We start from the raw sequence: 13893 nt of genomic DNA on the forward strand, positions 1-13893 counted from the left end.
CTTTTTCATGTCATAGTCGAACCAAAAAAAGTTTATTGGTCAATTGTCTTTTGGATATGCAATCCGTTGAGTGATAACCGTGTTATTGATCGGAAGTTTAAACTTTCAACAAGAAATCGTCATTAATAAAACTAAAAGCTATAACTTGATGCACCATAAAAAGGTAGGATGCAAGCATCTTTGTGAATGGATGAGATATCCATCATATGGATGGCCAAACCCTGTAGGAAGGTTGGGCGAAATTTCAAAATTATCTCTCTCTTATCTGGGAATCGCATTCTCTATTTAGAAAGTTGCATTTTCAATGATCAATCTTGAACCAAACCAGACCAGATCTGAAACCAAAAGGGAGGAGAGGGATGTACCTAATACGGAGTAGCAGTAACTCCCAATGAAGGTGTTCACGCCCAAGAAGAAAACCAAAACCTGCTTCTACTGAAGATGACACAGTGTGAGGTGAAGCAGGATTAGTAGGATGGCTTTTCGGCAAGAACCGAATTCTTTAGCAAGAATAGAGTAGAGGGCTGGTGAGCACGACTTCAAATTGCTTCTTCCACCAATAAGTAATGTCAAGAACAATTCTTGATCATTCCTACAGGTGGAGATCGAATTGGGTAGGGGCGGCAAAAACAGGGAAGAACTCTGCAATTTGTTGTGTCTTGTCCAGTGTTTTTTGCATGCCCGCCCTACTCTCTTATTTATAGCCTTAAAGAGACAACCTCCCAACTTGATTAGGAGTTTCCTGATCCAAATCTTTATTTGGATTTGTACTCTTTAAGTGCATAAGACTTATCCTCTTATCCTTATCTGTTGATCCAAACCCAGATTCGCCCCTATTTAATTAATCTAATTAACCATGTTCAAAATTGGGCTTTAGGCCCATTAAGTTTATGTGATCATAACTTCTTAACATGTTGCCAAGTTGGCTTTCTTTGTATGTTGTAGGACTCAAACATTGATCTACACATCAGCCACATGGGTTCAGCCTAACTTTTGTTACAATGCTTGGCCGAATTCAATATAAGAAACAGTGAACCCTTGAGTCTATCACTATGGGCTTTTAATGGGCCCGACATTTACACTAAATGGTCATTGGGATGTAATCTTCTTCTAAGAAGATTATTTTTTTGAGCTGGTGGGACATCTCTCACTACCCCTGGGCTCTCCTCATCAAGAACAACTTCTTTATGATGATTATCCAGGATGTAATCTTCTTCTAGAAGTGGGCATTTCGAATGCAAAACACTTTTTTATTCTTTTGGATCATAGAATAAGTAACCTATAGAGCCTTTGGGGTAACCTACAAATAGGCAACTGCTGATCTCATATTCTAATTTGTCAGCACTAGTTTTTTTAACATGTGCCATATAACCCCAAATTTTCAAGTGTCTTACACTTGGTTTCTTACCGGTTCATAGCTTATATGGAGTCTTAGAAACGGATTTGGTTGGAACCTGGTTCAACAGGTAAATCGAAGTCTAATGCAAAACCCCAAAATGATGTAGGTAACTCTGAGTGGACGAAAAATGATCGGACCATATCTAATAGAGTCTGATTTCTCCTCTCTGACACACCATTTAATTGTGGTGTAGCAGGAGGAGCTAGTTGTAATACAATCCCATTTTCCTTTAAGTAGTCATTGAATTCATTAGAGAGATACTAGTCGTCTCGGTTTGATCGAAGGGTCTTAATTTCTCTCCCTAACTGTTTCTTGACTTCTTGTATGAATTCTTTGAACTTTTCAAAAGATCCAGACTTATGTCTCATTAGGTGCACGTAACCATACCATGAGTAATCATCGATAAAATTTATAAAATAAACGTGTTGGTTATGTGTCCTAACATTTAGGGGACCACATAAATCAATATGTATAAGGTCAAATGTGCCTGTAGACCTTTTAGGCTTATCGGTAAATGGTTGCTTCGTCATCTTACCCTGAAGACAATGTTTAGAGGTTGGAAGATCTTCTACAATTAGAAAATCCAAAGGATCATCATTTACTAACCTTGTGATATGATCTATATTAATGTGGCCAAGTCGATAATGCCACATACATGTGGGATTAACTGTATCACGAGTTTTCTTCTTGATGATTATTTCTGACATAGTTTCGGTAATGCTTGTTTACAAAGAAGAATGGAGAACATAGAGGCCGTTCTCAAGTTCTCTGTATGTGAGGAATTTGTTATTCCGTTTAATAGTAATCACATTACTGGATAAAATAGAATAACCATCCATGCACAATTTTGATACAAAAATCAAATTTCTTCTTAAATTAGGTACGAAAAGACAATATTTAAGTACAATTATTCCTTCATTGAAAATTAGTTCCTATGGCTATAGTTGCAACTGTTGTAGAAGTCCCCAAGTAGAGTATCACTTATTTGTTACTCAATCTTCAGCTTATCTTGAACCCCTGCAGTGAGTTACATGCATGAGTTAAAGCCCTGGAATTAATACACCAGGAAGCAGAAGTGACCAACAAATTGGTCTCTATTTTAAAAGATTCGAAATTACCTTGCTTCTTAGTCTCTAGATATTGAGGACAATTCCTCTTCTGGTGGTCGGTTTGTTCGTAGAAGTGACAAGCATCTGATGCCTTATCTTTCTTCTGTTTTTTAGTTTTGCTACCCTTTTTCTAAGCCTTCCTTTTAGCCTTTCGCTTTTTTTTTGTCTAATTTGCCACCTCCAACAAGCATGGCTATCGGCTTATCCTTCTTAATCGGTTTTTCAACACTCTACAACATATTGCTGAGTTATTAAAGGCTAACATTTAGCTTATTCATGTTGTAATTTATGATAAACTGATTGAATGATGGAGGTAAAGAATTGAGGACAACATCAAATTTGGTGTCATGATCTAACCCTAACCCGAGAGCCTCCAATTCATTAATATAACCCATCATCTTTAGATAATGGTTATGAACCTGTTGGTTCTCAGTCATCTGTGCGGTCATAAACAATTTTAAGACCTTTTGTCGAGTATAACGGTTCTGCTGTTCATACATAGTTTTTAGACTATCCAATATATTCTTGGACACTTTGATCTTATCAAATTGTCGTTGTATCGGATTGTCTAAAGAGGCTATAATATAACACCGGGCAAGAGAGTTTTTCTCTTCCCATTCTTAATACACTCTTCTTCGGGCCTCAGAAGCCCTGTCACCCGGATGATTCGGAGTAAGGTTCTTAGCAACTTTGTCCAATTTCTCGGATGTCAGAACCAGCATAAGGTTTTGGAACCAGTCAGCATAATTAGACCCCTTGAGTTTGTTATCATCCAACAGTTTGGTGATGTTTCCGTTTGCCATTTCTAGTAAAGGCAAGGCACTTAAATGAATAAGGTCCCTTGAGTTTGGTGAAGTTTCCGTTTGCCACTCAGATGAATTCTCGGACTATTCCAACATACCCAAGTTTTGACCCCCTCTAAGGATCTCATTGATTGACATATCAAAGATAGCCCGATCTGACACCTAGTGCAGTACCATAATCGAGTCTAGGGGTTAGGTGTAACATTCCAGTTTTGCCCATCTATCTCTAGGGTCCAAGGCAATACTGGAATTTTGGTCTAGTTCAGAGTTTCAAGAAAACCCACACTATATGTACCTCAGGTCTCACCCTGGCAGTTGAGACAAGCACCCCAACCAACTTGGTGGTACATCAGTGTCAGCCTTGGCAGGATAAATCTCCTTAGATCTATCCAACGGTTGTGAAGATTCTAAACTAATACGAGTCTCGTAAGTGTCCAGTTTAAGGGTATTACATAGATACACACCACAATGACATGAATCAATTATGTACTTTATTCATTTACAATAATTGTCAAAAGATACGTCAATCTGATTGGAGCTAAGGGCATAATTGTCTAACACTTTGTAGAATTGCAATGGATTGAGAGTGAAACACCAACACCCAAGTAATGTGGTCCCACTAGATAAGAGAGGATTGGAGACAGTTCCAAACCATTGTTAGTTGTATGCATTAACTGTACTGTAGAGAGATATTCTTAAAGTTTCCTCTATGTCTGGTCTAGCCGTCTAGGTGTCCAAATCCTACCAAACAATAACAACGTGTGTCACATAAGTCACAACCACAGAGGATCCCGACTCAGTCGCATTTGAAATTGTCTTCCTAATAATTTGATTGATTTGCCATAGAGATTAGAGAGCGGCAAACCTTAGGCTCAAAAGACAATGAAACGATAGTGGCGGGAAGTGTCAAATCGGAGGATTCTCAGTTCTTTACCTCGCAAAAATTTTGGTTTTAATTGTGAGCGCGATGCATTGGATTTATTAAGTCAAAGCTAAATAATAGAAAGAATTACTTATTAAAATACCCCTTATAGTTTCACGGATTTACTAAAATCTACCATATAGTTAGCATTTTTCTAAAACATCACTTATAATTTGTAATGGATTTACTCAATATTCCATTAGATGATAGTGGAAAATGATAGTGTTGACCCTAATGTTCATTTAAATAAATTTAATCAAAAGAAAAAAAATAAAAATACCATTTTGCCCTTAATAATACATAGACAATCACTCCATTAGCTATATTTGGTCAATTTTGTTTTCTATACAAAAAAAGTTTTAAGGGTATTTTTGGAATGAAAAATCATGAGCCTAATGACCAAACAAACACTCTTTTAATGAAAGGTTGATTAAGCAAATAAGTTGTAAAATATATGTGATAATTTTAGTAAATGAAAACTATAAGGTGGATTTAAGTAAATATGTAAAACTATAAGGTGTGTAGGAATGTCTATGGAGCAGGTTCGAGGCTAGGATCATATTGCCCATCCCCAACCCTGATTCTAAAATTAACCCCCATCCATGATCCCCAAAGGGGATGGGTTCCCCATGGGGACCCAAATCCCCAAAATGTTTTTAGATAATAGTATTTTTTTAAATAAATAAATTTTTTTAATTATAAATAATGTTTTAAATATGTTTTGATATATATATATATATATATATATATATAATATAAATAATATAATAGTACATTTAATATAAATAATATTTAATATATTTAATTGGGGTCGGGGCAAGGCGGAGACCTCAATCCTCATCCCCGATCCCGACCCCAACCTCGACTGGGGATTCCTATGGTTCCTCGTCCCCATCCCCAGCCCCATTAGGTCATAGAAATCGGGTCCCCATTGGGGATGGAGAAAATTGCCATCCCTAAAGGTGTATTCTAGTAAATGACCCTAATAGAAACACATAAGAGTATACAAATGTTTTATGTTTTTAACTTTTTAAATAATTAATAATTATTCATATTTTATATACTACTTTTAATAAATTTTTTGTAATACGAAATAACAATAATTAATTTCAGTTATGATGAAACCGACCAACCCGATTAACTCAACCTGAGTTGGTCGATTTTCTAGTATATTAGGTTGAATTTGGTTCAAAAACTTCCCAATTCGGCCAAGTTGGATCAATTTCGCTTTAGCCATTTGTAAACTGACCAAAATTGAATGACTTAACCATGGATATATATATATATATATATATGTATATTAATATAAGTTTTAATATGGAAAAGTGGAAAAATTTCCATATTTCTTAGTCTAAAATGTTTTATATCATAAATCTAATTTTTAAATTTATATTTTAATAATTGCACTGTAATTTTTAAAATTAAATTTTTAAGTTTAAATCTTTTGAATTGACTGACAAAACCAAAAATCCGACCTAAACCGATACAACTTGTGTGGTTCGGTTTTCATAAAAAGTTAGTTGGTTTTATCTGACCAACTCCCTAACTTGACCAAGTCAATTTGGTTGGCCAAATAGCCTACTACCAAATTGAACTAACTCATGAACACTCATAATTTCAGCTAAATTATAGTCTCATCTTTGATAAATAGCAATAGTTTAATCTCCATTAATTATTTAAAAATTTATAGTGTAAATAGACAATTATTGAAAATATATTGATAATGAAAAATACAATAATTATAGAAATTATAAAAATACAATAAGTACTAAAAATATATTAACTTAGTCAATAAATAGTATAATCTCAAATAATAGTTTAATCTCTAATAAATATTAATCAATAACTTATAACAAAAATACAATAAATACAAAAAATGCAATAAATTAAATTTAAAAATTTCAATAATAGTAATTTAATCTCTAATAATTATTGAAAGTTTTTTTGTTAAATAACAAAACAAAATAAATTTATACATAATCATTGAAAATACATTTATCACAAAAAACAATAAATAATTACTAAAATACAATAAATATCAATTTTAGTATATATAATTATATAATAATTACAGATTAATAGTTTAAAATTATTATTAATTAATATTATTTTTTTGAAAGTTATTTTCTTGAATTATTACTTGATATAAGTGAAATTAATTATTTATAATATTATTTAGAAATATTAAATTATTATTAATTTCAATATTATGTTATAATTATTTTTCTACATTTTAGTTTTTTTTTTAAATTTATTTCATAATTTCTTTATTTTAACTATTTAAAACCTAGTTATGTTAAAATGTTTTGTTATTTAAATACTTAAATAATATGTAAAATATTAATTATTTATTGAATTTAACTATCCATAAAATCATAATTTATACTATTATTACATAATTTCATTATTAATTTTGTAATATATTAAATTATTATTAATTTCAATATTATATTATAATTATTTTTCTACTTTGAAGAAATGATTAAATTTTATTACATAATTTCATTATTTTAAATATTTAAAATCTAGTTATGATAAATATTTAGTTATTTAAATATTTAAATAATCTATAAAATATTAATTTTTTTGTTATTTGAATTTTATTTATTTAAAACTATTACATATTATTAAATATTTGAAAATTCTTTAAATTAATCATAATCTGAAAAACATAATTTAAATTGTTAGTACATAATTTCATGATATATTTTTGTAAAAATGTAAAATTATTTTTTGTGTTTTTTATAAATATTTTGAAGCTATTATATAATTTTGTTAGAATATTTAAATAATTCTCAAAATTTTTAATCCAAACTTACTTTAGATATATATAGACAAAAAGTTGGGGAGAGGATAAATAAGAATTATAGATAATTTAGGAGAAATTCTTTACTAAATTAGAAATAATTTTGGAGATAAATAGGAATTAGAGATAATTGAAAAGATAAATAGAAATTAGAGATAATTTTAAAGAAAGTGAGAAATACTAGGAAAGGTAATTTAGGAAAAATTTTAAATAAAAAAATTAATTTAATTATTGGAAAAGCATATCTCATTAAATGTGTTAAAACGAATAAAACATTAAAAAACAGGAAAAATATATATATATATATATATATATATGTATGTATATAAATATGTATATCTATATACTATATATATATGTATATCTATATATATATACTCCAATTAAATGACGTGACGTTCCCCCTTCGACGTCTCCTTAATAAGAGGCTTCTTCTCCATACGCCTTACATGCCAAACGAGACTCCTTCTGAAAATGCTGAGATAGAGATAGAGAGAATAGGAGGAAGAGAAGTTTCTGGCTTATTCTTCTCATTGGAGGTTTGGAGCAGGAGTTCCTTCATAGTTGACTCTTTGGCGCATTTTCATTTCTAGTTTCGTTGTTTTTGGTGCCGTGTCTATTCTGCTTGTCCGTGTGCTCTCTGCCGTCTTCTGATCACGGCCTTTCACGTACCTGGGCGCAGCAGATTTGTTATGAAGTTCGCTTGTGATTGTTTCGTCTCTCTTCCTTTGTTTGTTATTTCACCACTTCCACGGAACTCTCTCCAGGTTCCAACTGTTTTTTCTTTCTTTCCCCCCCTCTTGCTGTTATCCCAGTTTCTTTTGTTTTTCTTGTTCTTCTTGCTTTCTTTTTCTGTAATTTGAGAGAATTCTCGAATACATAGCGTTCCTGATCTAATTTTTTTGCAGAAATTTTGGGTTTTGTCGGTGATAATTCCTGCTTTAGGCAGCACTTGATAATGTGGACGAGGACAGCTGAAAGCGGCCGATTTTTCTTCCCTTTGACGAGTTTACAGATTGGGTATGTTAATCTTCATCCCCTTATTTAACTTGTTTGTATTCATTAGATATTGATTTGATCATTACGTGTTCTTCAACCCCTTCTATTTAACTTGTTGGAATTCATTAGACAGATTTTGTCATTACTTGTTCTGGTAGATTTACTTTTGGTAGATATAGCTTCTGTAAGAGAAGGAAAAATTTCCTTAGCATGCAATTGTTTTCCATATGGGCACACGTGAAGGCTGCTTAAATTAATTCGGTCTCCTTTTCTTTCTTTACTTTTTTCATTTTTCCTTTCAAATGCTATAATATAATTGAAGATGCAAGCGGCAAATCATCATCATCGCCTTGTCCCCACTCCCAACTATATGGGACGGCTACATGAATCATGCTCGGCCATTTCTTTATAGGAAGTGCTATCCATTGTTAAATTATGGGCCCTTCAATCATTTCTCACTCCATGCCCTTTTGGCAATTTATTCTATCCCTTTCAACTTGTAACAAGTGGCTTCTTCTTAAAGGTGCTGTACATGGTTTTCTTTGCACGTGACAAATCCGTCTTACTATACTTTCCGATATACCTTCTTCGGTCATAACATTTTCTCAATTACTCTCTCCCAAAGTTTCATAATGTGGTCCATGAGTTTAATCCCCATGGTAATTATTGTAACTTTTGCATGGCCTCTGTTTTTAGAATATAAACACCATAGTGATATTTCTCTTTTTGTTTGGCATCTTCTTTGTTTTCATTTTCTTATTAAATAGTTTAGTTAGCCATAACAAGCCAACCTCTTCCATGCCTTTTCCAAACTTTTATTAGGATACCATAAGGTCCTAATGCCTTTTTCTTCTCTATCTTGTTTGAAACCTCTTTTACATTAGAAACTCAATTTCATAAAAGGTACTTATCATTTGTAGTAATACTAGAGTTATTACCCATCCCCCCTTGGCACCTCTTTTTCTTCTCTATCTTGTTTGAGATTTAGCATTTTTTTTAAATAGCTTCTCCATCTTTCCTTGATTTCCTTTTATTTTATTATGACTCTTCATCTTCCTCTATTATGCATCTAGTAAGATTTAAATCTCTACCTTTTCTTCCTCTCATCTTTGCAAGTTTATAAATTCCATTTTCTCCCTCTCTAGTATGGACTATGGAGTTCATTACATGCCTTAAATTCAGGTTCACATGCTTTACTTAGCTTTCTTTTATGTGTTTTTTTTTTGCATTTATAGTATTTTTCTCATCTTTATAACATGCCCATTTTGTTTTTAATTATAGTTTGAACCTCTTCATTCCACTACCAAGTTTCTTTAGTGGTTTGCTATATTCCTTTAGATTCCCCTAAAACCTCTTTTGCCACTTCTTTTTTATTTCTCTCTCTCTTTTTTTTTTTAATATTTGGCCTTTTCAAACCAGATATTAATATTTTCATCTAAATTCAATTTCTTTCTACTATTACTTTATATTTAAACCGTGCTAGTTTTTTTCCCTTTTAAAATTACTTATCTAATTCTTAGGCACACATTTTCTTCCATAGTTATTATGTAGTCAAGGCTTCTCTTGAAATAACTTTGCATTCTTTGGACATCACTTATTCAATTCTCCTAATAAGTAGGGTTGTCAACAGACTTCAAAAATCCAATACTTGATCCAATATTCAATCCAGTTACTCGGACTTGGATGTTAAAACCTGCACCCGTTTAGTAGTTGGATCAATTGCAGGTTTGTACCCATCCAATCTGATAAAAATCTGAGTCCGATTATATGTAATATAATAATGCATATATATAGATATTATATATAATATTCTATATTTATATGCATTTTTGATATGTGTATATGTCAAAAAATAATTGATTTGTTATATTTTCCTTTACTTTAATGATAATAGAGTGGAGTTAGACTTGGATTGGGTTCAGATTTGGATTTGAAAATACAATAATTGGAATTTGAATCCAATCTGATTACAACCCTACTAATAAGGTAAGTTCTATTTGACTTGTATTGAATCCACTTTTAAATTGTAAATATTTGATTATTACTATTACTATTGAAGTAGAGGAAAGATGAGAGAGGACAACAATAACGTTGGGGAGAAAAGAAGGGTAGCTGCTAGATGGGAGAAAAAAGTCAGTCTAGGAAACCAGACTGGACCAGCTGGTTGAACTTGTTGAATCATGACCTGGGACCTTGGCCGGTTACACCCCAATATCAATATTTGCTAAAATCCCAATGAAAACCAGCTAACTGGCTGGTTATATAACACAGATACACACTGACACACACAAGAAGAGTTAACCAATTTACTTTTATTATTTGGAGGGGATGACATTGTAATTTAGCTTTGATATGAATACATAATATATAAAGAGATCTGGATGATCATAAGACAAATTTTCCAATGTTCAAAGAACCAGACCGGGCACAAAACTAGAGAAGGGAGAGGTTCAAACAGGGTTGAACTGTGATGATGTGGCATATGCATATATATACTACGATTCATATAAATACTATATATAATATATTTTACAATTTTTGATATATTTAAATATGGTGGATGGATGGAAAGTTCCTTAATTTTTAAAGCAAATTACTAGGGTTCAAGTCTCTTAATTTACATTTTTTTAAAGTACGTGTTTAATAAAGTAATATGTACAATAAAGAGTCATTAATTAACACAAGTAATGGGATTGATTAATGGTAATTAAGCAAGGATTTTTGGCTCTAACAACCCCTGAACTTTGTGAAAAGGCCAACTTTGACCTTAAAGAATTTAGAGGGCCATTTTAGACCTCAAACTAAATAGAAAAGGTCACCATTGGTCCAAAACACACGGTGTTAGTGATGCCATTCACAATCCATTAAATAATGAATAAAGTAATAAGAAATGCTGACATGACACTATTCAACTCAAAAAATTGAAAAATTACAAGTGGGTCCCACTGAATAAAGTAAAAACTGCTTAATTATAAATTAATAAAGGTTGGAAATAATATATAGGTGGGTCCCACTTGAAAATTCCTCTTTTAAAAGAAGAATTACAAGTGGGTCCCTCTCTCTCTCTCTCTCTCCTCCTCCTCCTCTTCTTCTTCTTCTGAGCTTAGACTATTTAGAGCTTAGACTATTCATAGATTGAACAATTTGTCATCAGTCTTTTATAGAGAAAGAGAACTAATTCATCAGTCTTTTACATTCAACCCAATAAAAAAGTTGTCAAGGAAATTAATTAATCTCATATTCTTTGTCCAATCCATTGTCAAACATGAGAACCAAATTTTTCTGGGTATGTGGATAAAAATTCTCAGATGGTCCCTCCTTTGGTTAATGAATAAAAAGTTTCCTTAACCCTTTAAATCTTAGATAAGTTCTGAAGAGTGAAAACCATTCGAACACAACCTTTCTCCCATTAATTAGTAATTACTATCTGATACTCCTTTTTCCTGAAATGGCACAACCTATCTATTGGCAACTCCTATTCCTACTACTACTAACCAAAACCTTGTTCTTTCGATCAATGTATGTTGTGGATTTGGTCTTCAACGGCTTTAATTCCTCCGATCTCTTGTTCTACGACATTGCCTCGCTCAAGTCTCGTGTTCTCATCCTTACAAACAACTCTATTTTCTTTGTTGGTTGCACCCTTTACCTCACAAATGTTCCAACTAGACCTCCCAACTCCTTCACGCTCCTTCCATTCTACACCTCTTTCATCCTCTTTATCGCTCCCAGCGAGGGCCAACTCTCTAGTCACAGCCTTATCTTCATCTTTGCTCCCACTGTTGGAATCAATGGCACCGACTTTGCTCAGAATATGGGCCTCTTTAACTGCACCAACAACAACAGCCCCAAGAACCATGTACTGAGTATCGAATTTGACATCTTCCAAAACCAACAATTCAATGATATCAATGGCAACCACATCAGCATTTTTTATTATTTTATTCATTATTTAACGAATTGTGAACAATGTCACTAACACTGTGTGTTTTTGGGCTAATGGTGGCCTTTTCAATTAGGTTGAGGTCTAAAATGGCCCTTTAATTCTTTAAGGTCAAAGTTGGCCTTTTCACAAATATCAGGGGTTGTCAAAGCTAAAAATCCTTGCTTAATTACCACTAATCCACCTCATTACTTGTGTTAATTAATGACTCTTTATTGTACATATTAGTTTATTACACATGTATTTTAAAGAAAATGTAAATTAAGAGACTTGAACCCTAGTAATTTGCTTTAAAAATTAAGGATCTTTCCATCCATCCACCGTATTTAAATATATGAAAAGTTGTAAAATATATTATATATAGTATTTATATGACCCGCAGTATATATATGCATATGCCACATCATAACAGTTTGACCCCAGTTGAACCTCTCCCTTCTCCGGTTTTGTGCCCGGTTTGGTTCTTTGGACATTAGAAAAATTAGTTTTCTGATCATCCAGATCTCTTTATATATTATGTAATCAAATCAAAGCTAAATTACAATGTCATCCCCTCTAAATAATAAAAGTAAATTGGTTAACTCATCTTTTATTAACCAATTAGGTGGCATGATAGATAGACATAAAAAGATAGGCATTGTTGGAAGCTATGTTTTAGCTTGTTTTTATTAACCAATTAAGTGGCATGATAGATTCGTCTTTTTCTTCTTCTTTTTTTTTTAATGTTTGTATGCCTCATTAGTCATTACTTAAATGATGGTACACTTGTAATTTCCACCATTATATTTATAATAAAGTAAGGAGCAGCTGTTAGAGATTGATTGAGAAACAGAATTCTCTAACTGCCACAGTCCTATTGTTCCCACTTTTCCTTCTCTTTTCAACTCTTCTTTCTTCTAAACACAGATTACAAGTTCTCAGATATTTTTCCTTTAGTTTTCTATGCTATTTTTTTGTTCCTTTTTGTGGTCAATCACATGGTATTAGAGCTGTGATTGACTTAGGTTTTCTTCTAGCTGCTATATAGTAGGAAAAGTGTGCAAGTTGAGGAAGGAAATTTATGGTCTAAAATAGCATAAATTTATGTTTCTTCCTTTTTGTGGTCAATCACATGGTATTAGAGTTTAGTGATCTATGTTTTCAATATGTGTGTATCATTGGAGTCAGATCGTTGGGTTGGGTTGGAGAATGGAGGCTGGGAGGGACTTGTGAACTTCTACATGATTGATAGCTTGGAAAGTCCATTCAGTGGCTGTGGTTGTCTCCTTCACCTTGAAGGGGTGGTTTTATATATGTTCATACTCAATTTATAATACAACTTTACCTTTACCTTTCAAAAAAAGGGTAATGACCCTTTTATTTGCTATTGCCATATCATAAGTTGTTGCAAATTCTACACTAGTATCATTTTAACATTTACATTTTCATTTTTGATATCCTTTCCACTACTACTGCTACTCCATTTCTATTATTTACTTCTATGTAATGTAATTTATAGCCACCAATTTCTTTATCTTCCCCTCCCCCCTTCATTTAGTTTCTTATAAGATTGTTATACTAATTTTTCTCTTCATTATGCCTACTAATTCCATAGTCTTGCCTATTAATCTTCCTACATTTTAAGTAGCTAATCAAATTCTTGTTTCTTAGACTTCTTTACCTGACCTTGTACAAAAGAATGTGGGAATTTTTGCCTATTTCTAACCACAATCAGGTATTACTATGGCATGCCACTTCCATGGGAATTATCTTGGACCTTTGAGGAAAATATCCTTGTCGAGTAATGTCAATGGAACCACCATTACCAAAAAAAGAGTCATGGAACCATTTTTTTTGTAATAAAAATTGTTGAGATTCAGCTGTTGTTTATGTTCTTTCTTGTTTATAAGCTTTAGTTAGTGTTATTGGGCTC

The 13893-nt window shown here is 32.4% G+C and overlaps 1 protein-coding gene across 8 annotated transcripts in view; it reads left to right on the top strand.

Moving 5' to 3' along the window:
* Positions 1 to 7433: 7433 nt before the first annotated feature.
* LOC148878354 (uncharacterized) overlaps positions 7434 to 13893 on the top strand; it is a 67430-nt gene continuing 60970 nt past the window's right edge. For 3 of the 8 annotated variants that reach the window (XM_088953408.1, XM_088953418.1, XM_088953414.1), the window contains exons 1-2: positions 7489 to 7806; positions 7948 to 8059. Coding sequence is in view for 4 of the 8 variants with exons in the window: in XM_088953418.1 (XP_088809544.1) it covers positions 7998 to 8059 (62 nt within the window). In the remaining 4 variants the exon portion in view is untranslated. Of the gene's footprint in view, positions 7807 to 7947; positions 8060 to 13893 lie in introns of those variants that run through there. The other 5 variants (XM_088953384.1, XM_088953389.1, XM_088953394.1 and 2 more) reach the window with 3 other exon arrangements.

This window comes from Nelumbo lutea, chromosome 1, assembly GCF_056320005.1.
Source record: "Nelumbo lutea isolate HS-2025 chromosome 1, American lotus-T2T, whole genome shotgun sequence".
Classification (NCBI taxonomy): Eukaryota; Viridiplantae; Streptophyta; class Magnoliopsida; order Proteales; family Nelumbonaceae; genus Nelumbo; species Nelumbo lutea.